The 20,245-nt window shown below is 37.8% G+C and overlaps 1 protein-coding gene across 14 annotated transcripts in view; it reads left to right on the top strand.

The window, feature by feature from the left end:
* The window catches only part of Plcb4 (phospholipase C beta 4), a 381,620-nt gene that overhangs the window by 313,832 nt on the left and 47,543 nt on the right, over positions 1 to 20,245 (top strand). For 12 of the 14 annotated variants that reach the window (XM_074074368.1, XM_074074360.1, XM_074074366.1 and 9 more), the window contains 9 exons: positions 1,886 to 1,965; positions 2,451 to 2,535; positions 5,735 to 5,825; positions 6,822 to 6,917; positions 11,878 to 11,978; positions 15,473 to 15,508; positions 17,552 to 17,693; positions 18,517 to 18,601; positions 18,949 to 19,073. In XM_074074368.1, the coding sequence (XP_073930469.1) occupies positions 1,886 to 1,965; positions 2,451 to 2,535; positions 5,735 to 5,825; positions 6,822 to 6,917; positions 11,878 to 11,978; positions 15,473 to 15,508; positions 17,552 to 17,693; positions 18,517 to 18,601; positions 18,949 to 19,073 (841 nt within the window). The remainder of the gene's footprint in view (positions 1 to 1,885; positions 1,966 to 2,450; positions 2,536 to 5,734; positions 5,826 to 6,821; positions 6,918 to 11,877; positions 11,979 to 15,472; positions 15,509 to 17,551; positions 17,694 to 18,516; positions 18,602 to 18,948; positions 19,074 to 20,245) is intronic. The other 2 variants (XM_074074365.1, XM_074074363.1) reach the window with 1 other exon arrangement.

The raw sequence follows: 20,245 nt of genomic DNA, 5'->3' as shown, positions 1-20,245 counted from the left end.
AGGAACTTTCACGTTATACCATAAGTTGCGATCCACACTTTCTAGAATTCAGTACAAGAAGAAACAAGTGATTCACAGGATCCATAAAGGAGAAAGAAGTACAGTTAGTCCCTGAACTGACTGGTGAGAAATTTTCTCTCAAGGAACTTTATCAAGAGGAATCTAAGATGTCTCATAAAGAGACATCTTGAAAATAGTCTTTCGGACATCTCCATGTATGATTTGAAGGCTGGTTTTCTAGAGCATTCCTCTGTATGCCCAGGGTATCCTGCCAAAAGAGATATCAAAATAAGGAAATTCTGTAGTTGGCCAGTATGTCAGACACATCGGTCTCTTGCTTTAATATAGCTCAAGTTAGATATTACAACGTTTGGAGTAGTGGTTCTCAACTCTGCCTGCATGTAAAACTCAAAGATACCTAAGTCCTATAGCCATAGCACTCCTTGCATATGATTTCTTAGTCAAATTGTCAGTGAATTTCGATCAGCAATGATTCAAGATTATGCTTCCAGAGAAAAATCAAGAGCATGTTCAAGTGGGAAGCCTATGATTTTGCACATCCAACCAAACTGACAAGAAGGGTAGTATCCTCTTTAGAGAATGAAGTAGCCTAATAAGGATGCATAGCTGAAAAGAAGGTCATTCCCTCTCAGGTTAGACTGAGCAAATAAGAACCCATGGGCAAAGCTAAAGTTTTCCCCAGGGAAAACTCAAGTGCACAATCAAGGTCCCAAACATTTGTACCTGGGAAGAAATTTTAAGCAAAAATGATTAAATGGTCACCTTAGCCATAGGGATGCCACAATAAAATAGTCCAAAGTTATCTAACCCTGAGCAATATCAATTCAAATGGACTTCCCTAGGTAACTATTATAACATATTTTCCAGATTCACTGAGTGATGAAACTTGTCCTGTTGTTGGGTACAGACCAGTAAGACCTTAGAGACTTTTTACCAAATATAGTAATTATAGTAGTACTGGTTTAAAGCACCCCCCACCCCAAAGCTAGGCAGAGACTTGGACTAACCATCTCCAATAAGGGCCCTCCTATTGCATAGAGACAGTGGGAGGGGATTGTGGCCATGTCATTCAGTAGTTATCTCAAATGAGATGGGAATTCAGAGCCTTCCCTTGTTTTGCCTTACATGTTACTTAACCAAAGCAAAATCCTTCCACAGAGACCCCCTTTTCATTAGCCTAACATGAAACAAAGGGTATTATAAATAACACATCAATATACATGGATCAACACTAATTAATGAAATGTAGCCCAAGACTTGATTTCCAGACAGAGGAAAGTTTGTAAAAGCTCCAAACGAATGTTATTGCTGGAGATTGTACATGCCAGGCAAGCACTCTGTCACTAAGCTACATTCACAGCCTCAAATGAATATATCATCAACACATTTCTCTAGAGGCAAGAACAGTTGAAGAGCAGTCTGTTGTGAAAATTGTTGTGCCAAAGCTTACCTGTTCATCAAAGAGAATGGCGAGGAATGGGAATGTAGCTCAGTGATAGAGCACTTGTCTAGCATGAATGAGTCCCTGGGTAAAAACTGTACCGCTGCAAAAAAAAAAAAGTGAACCTGAGCCCTTGGCTTGGCAGATTGTTAAGTAAGGAACTGGCAGACCACTTCAGTGAAATTTCTTATAAGTTGGTTAGCACCATAATCCTCAAGAAGCAAAAGGTACATTTGAGGGAAAAAAATTGCCTAACATTAACTGCACCCTGGCTTTACCCTGTAGAGGCATCAAGGTAGATGAGTTCAGGTCTGAATTGCTGAAATTGACTTTCTGAAGTGCTCAATTAGTAGTCTCTGAATAGTTCCAGGTACTCTAGATTTTTGGCTCTTTCTTTGTCATTAACATTCTTTATCTTCAAAGGATGTAATCCAAGCCATCAAGGAAACTGCATTTGTCACATCAGAATATCCTGTAATTCTCTCCTTTGAAAATCACTGCAGGTATAATAATTTATTCTACTGCAAGTCCCTAAGTGATTTTTTTCCTAACCCTTACTCCTTACTCCTGCTTTACTCCTTTTTAAATAACTGAGTAGTTTATTGGGTGAAGTGCTAAGCAGCAAATAATCCTCCAGTAAGGACACAGACTCTTATACAAGTCCCCTCTCCAAGAAATCCATCTTCATGTGACTTAGAAATGCTTGCTCTAACCAAAAGCTCAAAGATTGGAATACCTTGCTTAAAGTTCCATTCAGTTGAAAGATTAGGCAATAACTTGAAAGACATCTTTGTAATTTTCTTGCCAGTTTTTTAGTTTGGGGGCTTACTTCTTTTTAAACTGAGTCAGTTAACATTTATGGTATTTATAAGTATATGCAATCATTCATTTTCCAGACTGATAGTCTTTACTTCCCTAGGAATAGGTATTTCTTATTTTCGGGGTTAATGGATGTTTGAATTTACAAATGCCGCTTCTTTCACTCCAGCAAATATCAACAGTACAAGATGTCCAAATATTGTGAAGATCTATTTGGGGATCTCCTGTTGAAACAAGCACTTGAATCACATCCAGTATGTATTTTTAGCAAACCATATTTCTAGCATGAATGGATTTGTTTTGAAATTCATTTTTGAAGGGTCAAGTAGCACTGGAGGACTAATGCTAAAGATCTTCATATTTATTTAAATTCTTTGGTACAAAAAGCTTTTATCATGCTTCAGAGGGATGTAGAGAGAGATATAAAATAAACATCTGATTGAATTTAATTTAAAACATCTTAAGGTCTCATGTTTTAAATTTCATAAAGCATCAAGGCCAAGAGTCTTAAAGTTCTGTAGTCTTTTTCAACGTTAGTTACATGGTGAAATCACATGAAGGAACTGTGAGTTCAGTAACCCACAAATGGATTGAAATGGTGCTGAGTCCAGCTCCAGAGTGTGTGTGTGTGGGTGTGTGTGAGTGTGTGGGGGGTGTGTGTATGTGTATGTGTGGGTGTGGGTGTGGGTGTGGGGGGGTGTGGGGTATGGGGAGGTGGGGGGGTGGTGGGGGTGGGGCTGGGTGGTGGGGGTGTGTGGGGCTGGGTCGCTGGGGGGGTGTGGGGCTGGGTGGGGAGGGGTGTGGGTGTGTGTGGGTGTGTGTGTGTGCATTTGGTGGACTGAAGTTTGAACTCGAGGCTTTGAACTTGCAAAGATGACATTCAGCCACTTGAGCACAACTTCAGTCCATTTTGAACTAGTTATTTTGGAGAGGGGTCTTGCAAACTGTTTGTCTGGGCTAACCTCAGTCATCCTCCTGATCTCAGCCTCCCAAGTACCTAAGATTGCAGGCATGAGCCACTATGCCCATCTCAACATGGTATATTTTAAAAGCCTTCTAGGTGAACATATGTGTGCCCAGGTTTCAGAACCCATGAGTGCCTGTAACCAAATTGATGTCACAGCATCCTGAAAGTTCAAGTTCCAAACTCCAAAATAAATCCTTGGCCAATGTTATCTGTACATTTTTTAACTTTATACCTGCCATTTCCTCATAAACCAAAGATGATTAACCTGGTGCCCATAAATGGGCTTTATGGGGTCTTTGAATTCATTCTAATTGCATATAGTTTTTAAATATGTAACTATTCCAGAGAGTTCATTACATTTTATAAGGATTCATGACCTCCAGGAAGTTAAAATCCACCATCACAAGGTGTTATGAGAAGCAAGACAGTTAATGAAATTAAAGTATAAAATGCTCTATGATAGTGAGATATTTGACTTCTCCCCCCACTGACAAATAGTTCCTGCTGGATCCAAACATGACAGCATGAGGCAGTAGTAGAGGGTGATGACAGTAACTGACAGCAGGGAGGTGTCTTGTGCATTACTTTATGTTGTTTAACCATGAATTTTTTCGAGCAGTGTATCTAGGGAGACAGGCTGTTTGCATCCTTTGCTCCCCTACTTGATTCTCTTCATCCTATTTGAGGCATCATGGAAGGTGCTGCCCATTTACCCCCAACACTTCCTGTTTCCCTGCATTGGCCTGACTCTTGGCTGTCAGCAACTGCACCTTTTAGCCTGAGAGTGAGCTCTTGTCATTGGAGCCTGCTCTGACCACATGAGAGAGAACAACCAGAAATGCCAGAAACTTAACACTCCCATCCCATCCTCCATCACTCCCAAGGTGGGCTGACTCTGAGTACCTGTTCTTGTCTGTCTCCCAAGGCTCCCTAGCAGGATCGAGCCCTAGTTGCTCACAGTGATAACTTGCTTGATAACACACCCTTGGTTGGATACCTGTCTTCTCTTTCTCATTTTCCCATTCTGTTGGAGTCTACTGGGGGCATTTAATCCTTGTCTCAGAAGCTGATTCTGAGGGAACCCAAACTAAGAAACATCTTTAACTTAATTTTATTATTATCATTTTTTTACATGGGCCCTTTACCTTTTTCATGGGGTAAGATTTGCTTTTGTGAAAAGAGCCACGTATTGTTATTGAAGTGATGTGTACCTATGTATAAGAAGCTATGGGAATCATAGGTAGTATAACTGGGAGTAAGACCTGCTCTCTTACTAAAGAACTTTCATCTTGAAAGGGGTGGGAATGGGACACAAAAGTAAACATTTAATTAATAAAGAAGACAGTCTTCTAATGTGTTGAATATTTGTTGGAGGAGTCCAGTGCATGAGAGATGCGTGGGGAATAGACCAGTTTCACTAGGCTGCCTGTAGGAAGCAGCATTTCAGCAAAGGGTTTCCCTTTGGTCAAGACAGATACAGGAATGCATGGGCTTGCATGTTATAAGTAGGATAAAAACAGGGTTTGAAAATGAATGTGCCAGATGCTGGTGACTCACGCCTCTTATCCTAACTACTCAGGTGGCAGAGATCAGGAGGCTCACAGTTCAAAGCCATCCCTGGGCAATTAGTTTGCAAGACGCTATCTTGGAAATATCCGCACAAAACAGGGCTGGCAGAGTGGCTCAAGTTGTAGAGCACCTGCCTAGCAAACATGAGACCCTGAGCTCAAACCTCAGTACTGTCAGAAAAAAAGGAAAATTAATGGACATATGGAAGAACAGATAGTTAAAGGTATAAATGAATAGGTGTAGATTTGGGCGGGGAGGATAAGATATGAGAATGTTTATTAAATCAGAAGTCTAAAAAGGACATCTCCTTTGCAGATATAAATACAAGCAAATAAAGTCATAGTTAAGTTTGGATTCCAGTAATTAAGACCACTCCTTTATTTTCTATGTGAACCCATCTTGCCACATTCCCAAGTGTTCAGTTGAATAGCCTATTGAGCTAATAGTCTTAATCTACAGCATGACACTTATTGGCAGGGGGTGGTGTGAGGTGGAGGGAGAGAGACGGCAGGGGAGGGGGGCACGAGGTTGGGGAGGGGCCTCTTACCTGGTGATCAGTTTGGCCCCACAGGTCATAATGATCCTTGTACTTTGCCAGAGACCTAAAACGTGCAAGGCCTCAAGTGGATCAGGACCCTCTCCAACAACAGCAAGGTCAGACCCCAGTTCCACTGGGGTAGCTGGACCCATCCATACCTTAGACCTCTGCAGGCTGAATTCCCAGTGTCCTCCAAAGCAAAGTTGGATTCAGTGGGCTAATTTGGTTGGGGAATGAAAATGTAAAATTGTGCTGACTGCCATCTAGTGGATGTTAGACTGTATGACTCCAGGCCTCCTGTGCATATTCTGTGCTGGGAATGAGAATGGAAAAAAGAGCACAACCCATAACTAATTCTGTTCTTTCTCTATATCTCTAGCTCGAGCCAGGCAGGCCCTTGCCCTCTCCCAATGACCTCAAAAGAAAAATACTCATCAAAAATAAACGACTGAAACCAGAAGTTGAAAAAAGTAAGTCCAATACACATAAATGGAAGCATGCATAAATTTCACTCTTTCTGTGGTGAAATTTATTCTAAAATGACTGATTTTGGTTGAGGGGAATGGTAGAGTAGTGATGTCATATACTGCTTTCAGAGCAAGGTTGCAGTATTTCCATTTAAGTTATTTTCCACATCAACAGCCTCATGTGGTGAGAAAAGCATATTCATATATCCATGTGTCAGAATTCAGAGTGATCCCAAGGAAAAGTGAGAAGAAAGCAGAAGTGGTATTTTATATTGTGATCATATTGTTATACATTCTTTCAGAAAAATTATACCAAAGTACCCTCTCTTTGGTGATGTATGAAGAACGTATTTCTCAGCAATATCCTTAATGCTGGCTATTGGCTATCTTTTATATGTATGCCTGATAGAAGAAAAAATGAGACCTTAATTTTTTTGTTTATATGCTTTTGATAACTAGCTTCTCTATATGTTATAGTTGTCCTTACATGTTTTTTTTATTTTTAAAAATTATTTTATTTCTATCTTACTTATAAAAGCTTTTTATTTATTTGGACATAACCCCAGTTATGTTAGTTGTAATTTTTCCCTGAAGTTTTGTTGTATATTTGGTGCATGTTGCTTTCTATCACTTCAACAGAATTGCTCAGAAATCTTGTCTGAGCCAGATTCTCCAAATTATGGGCATTTTGTTATCTGACTTTGCAACTTAAGCCCTTCTGTCAAACTGCTATCCAACATTTTGGGCAAATCACCCACATTCCAGTATCTCTCCCTCATTTGTGTGTAACATGGTTTTTGCACATCCCTTAGAAAGCCAAGACCATAAGGAATGGGTGACTGTGGCCACTGCTGGACCTTAGGAGTATGGACAGTAGGTGCCTAAGCAGCAGATTGTTTTGTCCTTTTCATTTCCTTCTCAGTATCATTCTTAAAGGCCAAACTTTATAAGTGATCTAGCAACTGTTACCATCTCTCTCTTGTTTGTTTCTAATACCAGAACAGCTTGAGGCTTTGAAAAGCATGATGGAAGCTGGAGAATCGGCTGCCCCAGCTAACATCTTAGAGGATGATAATGAAGAAGAAATAGAAAGTGGTGAGTTGTTATCACAAGTTACATGTCAAAAATTTACTTTGTGTTGAAAATAAGAAAACACATGACTTTCTGTCCATGTACTCTTTTATATGGTGATGACATTATAATTCTTAATATTCAAGTGTATGTTTGTGGTCAACCTTAATCTTTCAGTATTTTTGGCATTTTTTCAAATACTATTCCAATTTATCTGGGCATTGCACATCAATGGCTTAGTCATCGCCCTTCCTGTTGTTCATTCAACTGTTCAGAAATTCACAGCTAGGCCCTCAGTCTAAAAGCATTTGCTGTAGCAAGTAGGGGTTGTAATGAAAAGTACATTTTTTAATACCTTTCTATGAACTTCAGTCTTGTTAGTGACAGAGTAATGTAAGGAACATAGGGTTAGAGAATCTCAGGTAAAAAAATTAAACTGGAAACTGAAAGCCATTATTATAATTTCAAATTCAGCCTGAGACTGTAGCTCAGTGGTAAAGCATGTATTTAGCATGCCTGAGGCCCTGGAGTCAATTTCCAGTACCACCAAAAAACAAACAAAAACTAACAAATAAACCCTAACTTCAAATTCCAAATTCGTTCAAATAACCAGCTCACCATGGATTTGACTCAACTCCCAAAGAAAAATCATAATGGCTTACTTTCATGTTTTATATGGCAGAGAGGATCAGGGAGGCCAAAGATTTCTAATATTATTTAATTGGTGCCTGTAATGGTTATCTATTACTGTGTAACAAACTACCCCCAAATTTAGAGGCTTAAAATAACACTTTATAATTGTCTCTCATAGTTCATGGGTCACCTGGGCTGAGGTTGAGGGTTCTCCATTGGGGTTCTCATACAGTTGCCGGCTGACATCATCTGAAGGGTGAACTAAGTTGGCTTACTCACATGGCTGGCAGTTGATGTTGGCTGTCTGCTGGGAGCTCAGCCAGGCTAGTGAGCAAAGCACCACCTTGTGTCCTCTGAGTGCTTTGAGCTTCTTACAACAGAGTAGCTAAGTTCCTGGTTGGTGTATCCAAGAACTTATGCCCCAAGAGACAGGAAGTAGGAGCTTCTACATTATTTAAGAGCAGTGTATGGCTCTGGCATAGCATCACTTCCTCTCTGTTTTATTCATCAAACAGTCCTAGGGCTGTCCAAGTGAGTGACAATTGTAATAGAGCACATAGAAGACACATATCAAAGCAACTGTCTTTAGGAAATACAGTAAGTAACGCTGCCTCTTATATTATTTCACACTTTTAAAATAAGAAGCCTGAACAAGATTTAAAAATTAAGTATTTCAAAAGATGAACAAAAAACTTAGTATCAAGCAAAATCAGTTCCTTAATTTAGGTTACGTTTCATAGATGGTAACCAAAAACATGTAAGGTATTACTGATAATATAACTCAGTTACACAAACTACAAAAATAATAGAATAAATTAACAAGGAAAAATATTGATAATAATGACTAGTATCATTGTTTTACCAACTATGTGCCAGGCAGCTCACATCACTCTCTTATCTAGTCTTCATTTCAACTCAAAGAAATAGGTAGGAATTCTTACACTCATCCTTCAAGTGTATCTGAAGCATAGAGAGGTAACATGTTTTGCATATGATCCCATAGTTGGGGAGCAATGACACTTGGATTCAATCACCAAATGGCTTGACTTCAGAGTCAGGACTTTTTTGTATCTTATAGTACTGCCCTTATAATATTGAGGACTCTTAAGAGTACACAAGTAATGCAAAATGGCTGATAACTGATGAAAGTCAGATGTGATATTTTCTTTTTTTTTTTTTCATTTTTCTTTTATTATCCATATGTGCATACAAGGCTTGGTTCATTTCTCCCCCCTGCCCCCACCCCCTCCCTTACCACCCACTCCGCCCCCTCCCTCTCCCCCCTACCCCCTCAATACCCAGCAGAAACCATTTTGCCCTTATTTCTAATTTTGTTGTAGAGAGAGTATAAGCAATAATAGGAAGGAACAAGGGTTTTTGCTGTTTGAAATAAGGATAGCTATACAGGGCATTGACTCACATTGATTTCCTGTGCGTGGATGTTACCTTCTAGGTTAATTCTTTTTGATCTAACCTTTTCTCTAGTACCTGTTCCCCTTTTCCTATTGGCCTCAGTTTCTTTAAGGTATCTGCTTTAGTTTCTCTGCGTTAAGGGCAACAAATGCTAGCTAGTTTTTTAGGTGTCTTACCTATCCTCACCCCTTCCTTGTGTGCTCTTGCTTTTATCATGTGTTCATAGTCCAATCCCATTGTTGTGTTTGCCCTTGATCTAATGTCCACATATGAGGGAGAACATACGATTTTTGGTCTTTTGGGCCAGGCTAACCTCACTCAGAATGATATTCTCCAATTCCATCCATTTACCAGCAAATGATAACATTTCGTTCTTCTTCATGGCTGCATAAAATTCCATTGTGTATAGATACCACATTTTCTTAATCCATTCGTCAGTGCTGGGGCATCTTGGCTGTTTCCATAACTTGGCTATTGTGAATAGTGCCGCAATAAACATGGATGTGCAGGTGCCTCTGGAGTAACAGTCTTTTGGGTATATCCCCAAGAGTGGTATTGCTGGATCAAATGGTAGATCAATGTCCAGCTTTTTAAGTAGCCTCCAAATTTTTTTCCAGAGTGGTTGTACTAGTCTACATTCTCACGAACAGTGTAAGAGGGTTCCTTTTTCCCCACATCCTCGCCAACACCTGTTGTTGGTGGTGTTGCTGATGATGGCTATTCTAACAGGGGTGAGGTGGAATCTTAGTGTGGTTTTAATTTGCATTTTCTTTATTGCTAGAGATGGTGAGCATTTTTTCATGTGTTTTCTGGCCATTTGAATTTCTTCTTTTGAGAAAGTTCTGTTTAGTTCACGTGCCCATTTCTTTATTGGTTCATTAGTTTTGGGAGAATTTAGTTTTTTAAGTTCCCTGTATATTCTGGTTATCAGTCCTTTGATGTATAGTTGGCAAATATTTTCTCCAACTCTGTGGGTGTTCTCTTCAGTTTAGAGACCATTTCTTTTGATGAACAGAAGCTTTTTAGTTTTATGAGGTCCCATTTATCTATGGTATCTCTTAGTTGCTGTGCTGCTGGGGTTTCATTGAGAAAGTTCTTACCTATACCTACTAACTCCAGAGTATTTCCTACTCTTTCCTGTATCAACTTTAGAGTTTGTGGTCTGATATTAAGATCCTTGATCCATTTTGAGTTAATCTTGGTATAGGGTGATATACATGGATCTAGTTTCAGTTTTTTGCAGACTGCTAACCAGTTTTCCCAGCAGTTTTTGTTGAAGAGGCTGCTATTTCTCCATCGTATATTTTTAGCTCCTTTGTCAAAGATAAGTTGCTTATAGTTGTGTGGCTTCATATCTGGGTCCTCTATTCTGTTCCACTGGTCTTCGTGTCTGTTTTTGTGCCAGTACCATGCTGTTTTTATTGTTATTACTTTGTAATATAGTTTGAAGTCAGGTATTGTGATACCTCCTGCATTGTTCTTTTGACTGAGTATTGCCTTGGCTATTCGTGGCCTCTTGTGTTTCCATATAAATTTAACAGTAGATTTTTCAATCTCTTTAATGAATGTCATTGGAATTTTGATGGGAATTGCATTAAACATGTAGATTACTTTTGGGTGTATTGACATTTTTACTATGTTGATTCTACCAATCCATGAGCATGGGAAATCTCTCCACTTTCTATAGTCTTCCTCAATCTCTTTCTTCAGAGGTGTATAGTTTTCCTTGTAGAGGTCTTTCAAGATGTGATATTTTCTGACCCAACAGCAAGCTAAATGAGGATCAATATGACTCCAATCACAATCAATAAGAGCACTTACCCAGTTTATACATACATACGTTAATTGTTCCTCTACATAGAAAAATATTTGCCTTTAATGAATCCCATGTTATTCTAAAATATACTTGGGGCTTTTATTGAATTTTGTACAGGCATAACCAAATGGGATAGTATGCAAGCAGGAAAGCACTTGAAAATTTCCACCAAATTTCTCTTTAAGGGCACAGAAGTTCTGCTGTACCAGTTACACACATGATTGTTAGTTTCCGTAAATAATTATGGTCAACCAGCTGGCTGTAATTACATTGGTATCACCGTATGATCCCACTATACATTGGTGACTGGAGTCTCTAATTTAAGTACATCAGCCAGCACAGCAGGCAAGAGAAAACCAAGCATTATTCCAGAGGGTGGGCCTGCCTGGAGGTTGTAGGAAATACAAAAGGTTCTTAATGAAAGCATGTGCCCCCAGCCATTAGGCTAAACTGAGACTTGGAAAAACCCAAGAATTCTAAGACTATGAGGCAAGCAGTGTGAAATACAAAAATCGTGCTTGTGTACCCATGTACACTCAGGAAATGATAATATGTATTCACATACTTTTTAAAAAACTAAGACATATTGTAAGCACTTCTGTAAATGTCACAATGTGCCCCCAATATGACAATAATATAATAATTTAAAAATTTTAATAATAAATTATTAGTGTCTACCACTTGTATGGGTAATTTACATCTGGCTAGGCAGGTTAGACTAAACATACAGGTCAAATATACATTATCCAAAATGCTTAGGATCAGAAGTGTTTCAGATCTCAGAGTTTTTGAGATTTTGGAATATGTAGATAGACCTTACCATCTCCCTACTTCAAAAATCTGAAATCCAAAGCACTCTGAAATTTATAAACTTTTGAGTGCTGACATGATGTTCAAAAAGTTTGTATTCTGGAGCATTTCAGATTTCTGATTTTTAAATTAAGGGTGCTTGACCTGTATGTGAAATGGAAATTTAATAGTGATGATGGGTTATTTCCAAAGCTTGGTCACAAACTGTAGGTCATGACAATCTTGTGTCATTTGCTACCCAAGATTATAGGTAACATGCAACTGCATGGCAGTAATTTGACTTCATGGATTTTCATTTTGTCTTTCACCCAGCTGACCAAGAGGAGGAAGCTCACCCCGAATTCAAGTTTGGAAATGAACTTTCTGCTGATGACTTGGGTCACAAGGAAGCTGTTGCAAACAGTGTCAAGAAGGTCAGAGTCTTTGTCCCTTTTCCTTCCTGACTCTCAAAGAATAGCAACTGTTGAGAAATTTTGGAAATGTGACAACCATAAGAGAATCAAGTAACCTAAACTTTCCCTTATAATTACATAGGATAAAAGTCTCTGCTTGGTGACCAGAATTTGATGCATACACAATATTAAGTTTAAAAAGATATTTAGTCATGGCTAGTATTGCTCACTACCCAATTGATCAGTCTCCTTTAAATATTACTATTTATTGCACTATGGTAGCTGGGGAGGGAGCTAGCAACAATATCCCAGGACCAAAGCTTAGCCAGTTAATATCATCAGTAAAATGATCCCTGAATACCCCAGTTTCACTAGTGAAACAGTCCTTCTACTCATATATTTCCTTCCTAATATAGAGTAAACATAAAAATATTTCTAGCCACTCAGCCAAGAAAAATAGGTCTTATAAACCTACTGTTTGTCAGGTGCAGTCTAGACCATAATTTCCTAAAAGGATCAAAACATGCTTTCTTCCCATAGGCGATTTCTGTTGGTCTACTAGAGTTTAGGAGAATGGATGGGAAACAGAGAATGAATAAGTAAACACTGATTGTGCTGTTCAATTTGTGGTGTTACTATGAAAATAAAAATAAATTCCAAAGTAGAAAACAAGATAAATAATGAGGCAATGGGAATAAGGAAACCAGAACTCAAAGGGAAAAGAGGAAAATAGAAAAATAACTTTCCATGCATATGAACCAAACAGTAACAACAAAGATAATGAAGGGTAGAGTGAAACAAGGTGAAATGGAGTGGAAAGTGGGATCTAGACTAGTAGGATTTTGGAGGTTCTTATGAAAGATTCACAATTTTGGTGAAATATGTGGCCATTGAAAATTTTTAATAAAGGGGAAAATAGCTGATATGAGTTTCAAAAGATTGTGAAGGTCACCATATAGAGTATAATTTAGAAGAAAATAAGAGCATAAGTAGGAAAAACATTTAAGATAGACTATTAGTGAGAAAGAGCTCCTCATGGTTAAACTGGACAGTAGAAACAAGAAGGACTGAATGGTTTCCTCCTTCAGTCAGAAGTATTGAAGAATACTCAGATATATTGAGGAAGCAATAATGGTACATTTTCCTGATAAATTGAATGTGTGGGGTGAGGGACAGAGAAGAAGCAAGATGGTCCTTTAGAGTCCTTATTGGAGGAACTGGTAGGCAGGGATACTATTTAATGGGATGTAGAAGACTGGAAGATAAAGAATTCAGAGTTTCAAATGGGACAGACAGTCTGAGATGCCTGTGAAATATTCTTTGGGAAGTTCCAAGTAGGAGTTTCCACAGCATTGACATCTTACTCTCTGGGCTTACTTCCTGCCTCTCCTTGGGCAAGTTACTTAACCTGTTTGTGCCTTAATTTCTTTATGTGCAAAATGAAGATAATAGTACCTAATTCATGTCATGATGAAAAATAAATAAGCTTAAAATAGCTTAGAGTTGTGGCATATGTAGCTCCTGTAAAAGTATGAGTTGCTGCTATATTATCATTTTTATCTTTGTTGTCACTATCATCATCAGTGCTAACAATGATGCTATCACCTGTATTTAGAAGACAGGTTGTGCTAGTGATATGTCAGGAGTTCAAGAGATTGCATTTGAAGCCATAGAAATAGCTGAGGTGATCCATAGGGAAAGGAAGAAAAGAAGGTTCAAGTGCAGCTCTAGTTAAAAGTGAGCACACAGGAAAAGAAGAGCAAGGTATGCCCAGAGAAGTAGAAGGAAAATCTAGTAATGACACCAAGGAAACCAAGGGAACAGTGGTAACAGAAGGACTCAGTGATTGACTATTGAATGCTGTTGAGTACCTGGATAAGAAAACTCCAGCGCGTCCATTGGATTGGCAGCATGGAGGTCATTGAAGACCTTGAAGAGAAGTTTCCGTGCAGTGATAGGGGAAAAAGGGATACTAGGTCAAGTAGATATGAATGAGCAAAGACCCATACTTTTGAGAATTCTGTTGAGAAGGGCAGCAAAAGAAACCTGAGCAGTCAAGGGAACATTATTTTAATCATGAATAAACCTAGAGGTTGTTTGCAAAATGCTAGAAGTGGTGAAATGGAAAGATTAGTCTTGTAGGAAAAAAGAGATAACTGCCTGGGAGTTCCTTAAGAGATGAGAGTAAGTGAGATCATGATGATGGAAGGTATGGTCCTTGATGGAAGCAGGAATATTTGCTCTGTGAAGACAGTGGACAAAGATTCGAGTAGATGGATTTGGTGGTAAGAAGATAGTATTTGTCTGATATGAAAAGTCAAAGAAATACTACAATTGCACCCTACCTTTGCTAATATCGAGAATTATAACTACTTTGAGAATATGAGATGCCTACTAAGACTGAAGAATGTTGCTGTACTACATAAAATCTTCATCAATCCTCTCCTAGTTTGGACTGCTTTAACAAAAATATCATAGACTGGTTGACTTAAACAGCAGAAATTTATTTCTCACAGTTTGGAGACTGGGCAGTCTTAAGATCAAAGTGCCAGCCAATGACTATAACTCTTCCCAGTTATAGCTTCACATGGTGGAGAGAGAATGAGAAAGCAAATTCTTATCTCTTCTCATAAGGGCACTAACTCTATCATGAAGACTACCTTTGTGACCTCATTACTTCCCAAAGACCCCATCTCCATATACAGATGCTCCTTGACTTACAGTGGATTATGATAACTCCATTCTAAGTTAAAAGTAGCATAAGTTTAAAGATATATTTAATACACTTAGCCTGTTGAATACTACAGCTTAGCAGCACAGTATACTGTGGAGTAGTGGCTGATTCCCCTTGGGATCACATGGTTGACTGAGAGCTGTGACTCATTACCTCTGCCCTGCATCACATCTGCCTGCATCACAGGAGTACCTCATACCACCTACTCCTTGCACAAGAAAAGACCAAAATCGAAATGTATATCACTTTTGCATCATCATAAAGTTAAAAAATATCCCAGATCAAACCATCATTAAGTTGGAGAGTGTCTGTACTGTCACATAGGGCATTAGGGTTTCAACATAAAAATTTATTGGGACACAAACATTAAGTCCATAGAAAATATGCAAGTATGAATGTTCACTTACTGAAGAGTGACTCTTCATGCTTGCAGCCTATTAAATATGGGGAGAGTGGCCACATTGATTATTCATTTCCCAAGCCCCATTACTAAATCATTACTGAAATTTTGTAATGAGTTATCTAAGTAGATAAAGACTGTCAACAAAGGAGGAAGATAGCATTAAGATGACCTCTTTGGAGTATAAGTCAGTGAGATCATCGTATCTTTCAGTACTTGTTTTTGTTCATGGCTTTATGTTATCAATAATTTCCCATCAAAACAATTACACAGAACAACAAATTCACAGTTAGTTATTTAAATATTTTAAATGTACAACTAATAAATTTAGAATTTTTCCCTCTAGAGAAGTAAACAAATCATTTTCTTTCTCTAATTTAGACTTCAGATGACCTTGAACATGAAAACAACAAAAAGGTAACCAAACAATTCTCAGGCATTTTGCTTTCATTATGACACACCCACGTGTGCCCTCTAATATGAAACCTTTTGTACTAGGTGCTGTTACTCTATCTCTCCAGCCATGGAATGTCAAGCTTAGTGTAGTCTGTGAGTCCCATAATATTTGGAGTAAAGCCCTATCTTTTTACTGTCTAAATACTAAGTTTGAAGAAATTAGGGAAAAATCTAATCACAGTCCTCTCCCAAAATGTTTATGGAAACACTCTGCTCTTGGAATATATTTTCATCTCATTATTAGGATCTTCAAAGGAAAGAATTAATCACACTGGTAAAATGATGAAATCCTGATAAAAACCATAAAACTAGGACATGTAAGATAATTTTCCTAAAAATAGGTGTTTAATGTAATAAAGTACTTTCATAGTTGAAATTAGAGATTTTAGTGCTAGTAGGCCATACCAAATTTGAAAATAAAACTGATCTAATACGTCATTGGATCCATATTATACAATAACAGAAATGTCTTGGTTCCGACAACAATGACATTGTGAATGAACACTAGTTAAAATCATGCTGCATGCTTTTTAGGGATTTTATTTGATGCTGTTAGACATTGGCCTTATAAAAAAGGTAAAGTTACATTTTCATTTTCCTTTATCCTCTTCAAAATTCTTTATGATGATCAAAGTGCCTTAAATAATTATGTATGGCTTATTATGCAGTGATGTAATGCATGAGAGTCACTGGTAGCAATTTGCCTTATACCTTGACTCATACTTCATGCAGCTTCACACTGCCTTGCTGTCTGTGGGATCCCATTGTAGTTAAAGTGAAGCCCTATCTTCTTACTGTCTAAATATTAAATTTGAAGGAATTATAGACAAATTAGTGATCTCCTATGATATTTATAAGGATACAGTTAGACTGAAATTTCTTAAGGTGGTAGATTCAGCAGTGCACAGACCAGCTGACATTTGATCATTTATTTGCTAAATGTTTTTTTAGCTCTCAAGGACTCTATCTTAGTGGTCAATGGAGGTCACTATTCCATATGGCACATCATGAGAGTAAAGAAACTGTGTAGGCAGGAATCCATTCTGGTGCCCATGGCTCTTGCCCTTATTTGGGAGTAGGAGATTGAGGCATAAAAGGTGAGAAAAACGAGTTTACATTTATTGATTATTTGTCACTGGCTTTTATTGTGAGATCAGTCTGATGATCTGGAATGCTCAGAAGGTTAGATCGTGAGTGGTATGACCTTTCTTTTATTCATGGGTGACATTACGTGACTAAGCAATTTTTCCACCAAGGTTTAATCGCTGCAGGGAATTTAGCTTTTCAGAGTTCTCAACAAAATTTAGATCATTTGTAGGACTTATTTTTTGTTGCTGGTTTTATTAGTTTTGCTCTGATTTCTCAAGATAGAGATAATGATTTGACTTTTTTCCTTCAGTGCAAAGTAATGCAATTTCAGAATAGCCTATGTAGCAGGTTATCTTGTTGTTTTAACAATAAGTGGTTGTTTTAAAACATCATGAAACATTTCTGTGTGTGCCTGAAATTCTACAGCAATGCTACTATAAAATGTAGTCCCCCAACCAGCTCTTCATCAGCACATGAAAAGTAATTATAGAATTGCAAATCCTTGGGACTCAGTCAGACTCACTTCAGCAGAAGTGCTGAGGATGGGACCTGGGAATCTGTGCTTTAACAAGTCCTCCAGGTGACTCTGACACACACTAAAGTTGGAGAGCCACTTTGTGCTTCAGCTTGTAAAAATATGAATGACGCTATTACTATATCTGTCTCATAGCCTGCTATGAGGCCCCAGTCTAAAGTCTTCTGAAAATTTAACATTGTCCTCATTATGGAAGATAAGCTGAATATTTTCTGATTCCTGCTTTTGCATTAGTTGGCGCTATAATGGATACTAAAATTTTTAATTACTTTTTAACACAGTTGAGTTACAAAAAGTTCACCAAGGAAGTCTGCACCACAGAACTGAGTTCTACTAAAGCCATATATGTTCATTATATGCTCTCTTCCTTGTGCTCACAGGGCCTGGTTACTGTGGAAGATGAGCAGGCATGGATGGCATCTTATAAATACGTAGGTGCTACCACGAATATCCATCCATATTTATCTACCATGATCAACTATGCACAGCCTGTAAAGTTTCAAGGTTTCCATGTGGCTGAAGGTAACACCAAAGGTTAAATACTGTAGTCTTTTTTGTCTGCTTCTCTTTTGTTTTGCTGATTGAACTCTGATCTGACTTATTGCCATTTTTCTTCTGGGGCATGGAGACTGTTCCTCCTCATCTCATTTTTGCTTCATAGACTATATAGTCCCATGTCCTTTCTTGCCGTAGTATTGTGTTGTTATTCTCTACATCATCCACATGGTGGCCCTGAGAGACTGGTCTTCTGAGCCTCTTGCATTGCCTCTGCTTTCAAAGGGCTTGTCTTTTTTCTTTTTCTAAAAATTAATTTATTTTTTGATTGACATATAATATTTGCACGTAAATATAAGGTACTGTGCAATGTTTTGATCCATGTGTACACTGGGTAATTAGTAATTACCTGGAAAGGAAGGGAAGAAGTGGAGAGAAGCTACACAATGGGTAGCTTACAGTGTTACAATGCAGTGGGATAGGAGGATAAGTTGTGGTGTTCTATGGCACAAAACTTCTTTTACTCAAAATCCAGTCTCCCAAAACATGGAAAGTATTTTAAAACTTTTCATAATCATTTCTAGCCTGAAGAAGCCATTATCATCATTATCATCAAAAGATATATTTTAGGGGTGGCTGTGGCAATTGGGGGTATATGTAACCTGTTTAATGGCTCCAAATTTAAAATTCACCACACTTAGTGTCCTAGTTAGTGAAACTAGGAGCAATTGACACAATGACATAATATTGGCCACCAAAGCTTCCTGATTCAAGATGTAATTGTATTTATTATTTGTCTTTCTATAAGGTTTGGACAGCAGAGTTTCTGAATGCATCTTTTCTTTTACAGAACGTAACATTCATTATAACATGTCTTCTTTTAATGAATCCGTTGGTCTTGGCTACTTGAAGACACATGCAATTGAATTTGTAAAGTATCCTTATGTAATAAGTAGAATGAGGGATCAGTGTCCTTTTGATTTGGTGGGGTTTCTGAAAATAGATCAGTGGCTATTATGTAAATTTGATTGTAAAGTTAATAAAATACTATGTGTGAAAATCTATGACACCCGTTGACAATCTTCCCACATATGAATTCTCTTTAAAATTCACATAGTGAACTATGATTTTTTTTCTCCTAAGTATTATTTTTAAAAGTGAAATTTATTTTGTTTTGTCTGCATATTTGTTATTGTTGGCTTACACCTCTGTTGTTTTTGCTCTTTGTCATTTATATATCTAGTATCATTTTATTTTTTAATTTCCTTAATAAGTTACACAGTTATAACAAACGGCAGATGAGTCGCATTTACCCCAAGGGAGGCCGAGTTGATTCCAGTAATTATATGCCTCAGATTTTCTGGAACGCTGGCTGCCAGATGGTTTCACTGAACTATCAAACCCCAGGTAGGAACTGATGTCCAGTCACCCTGAATTCCATGAGAGTGCTTTGACAGAGTGCTCTTGGCATTTTTTAAAAGAAGCAGACATCTGGCAATCGATATTTGCTTGGATTTATATAATGGTGAAAATTTGAAATTCCAAAATAGACCAATGAACAGTGGTATTGAAATTTCCTCCGTAAATGCAGTGACTGTTCTGCTAAACATTGTCCCCTCTTCTAAAACATTTTTAAGTTTTCTTCCTTTCAGAACAAACTTGTTATTTTTATTTCCAGAGGAAAAATTAAGTGAGAAGAATTTGAGTATCTTTCTACAGTGATTTAGACTCATTTCTCCTTTGAGAAGTACCCTAACCACTGTGACATATAGTAGATATTAATGACAGTGGCACCTCTCCATAAAAATACAGAATATTATGGTATAAACTGTGCCAAGTGGTGTAAGGACTTACATATTTCTAGAGATACTGCCTATAAATTGATCCTTCAATGTGTACTCAGCAGTAAGTTTTCAATATACAATGGTTCTTTTTTTCCTGAAAAAAGGAATAAATTTTTATAAATGCATAAACATAAATTTTATAGTTTCCAAAGTTTGTTTTAAAACCTAAGAGCACAGTGTTAATATTAGAGATAGCAAAATACAAAGAGAAGAGATAGAAATAGGCCACCAAATATATTTATTTTATATATTTAATTCTTTAGCATGGCTTCTAACATTTGTAAAATAAAAGAAAACCCAAAATCAAAAACAAACAAAAAAAACTTTTTCTTCAGTCCTTTCCTATATGAGACTATCAACCATATCTACCAATTTGGGAACCTTTTCCTTTTCTAGTGCATCTAACCATACGTTGATAATCCCTGGCCACCTTGTGCCCTGTTATCTGGACTGACTGAAAGGTCCTTTGACTCATCTCTTTGGCTTTAGCATGAGCTCACTGTATTTCCCACCCCTTGGGGGAGCCTGCTGGGTGACTAGAGCTCCTGGCGTTCATGGTGTGCTGATAGTCCTTGCTAGATGTGACTGTGACTAGTACCAAGACAATCCCAAGTGTCTTTGGCAGGGACTAAACAAAAAGGCACTGCTGGTTTTCCTTCCTTAATGAGGGGATCAAGCTATATTCCAAGTTATCAGTGGGTCTGTAATAGGAATTGTGTGATCCTAAAATAGTTT

This window comes from Castor canadensis, chromosome 5 (assembly GCF_047511655.1).
Source record: "Castor canadensis chromosome 5, mCasCan1.hap1v2, whole genome shotgun sequence".
In the NCBI taxonomy this organism is placed as follows: domain Eukaryota; kingdom Metazoa; phylum Chordata; class Mammalia; order Rodentia; family Castoridae; genus Castor; species Castor canadensis.
Note: the sequence above shows the minus strand (reverse complement) of the source record. Positions and strands in the feature narration are given on the sequence as shown.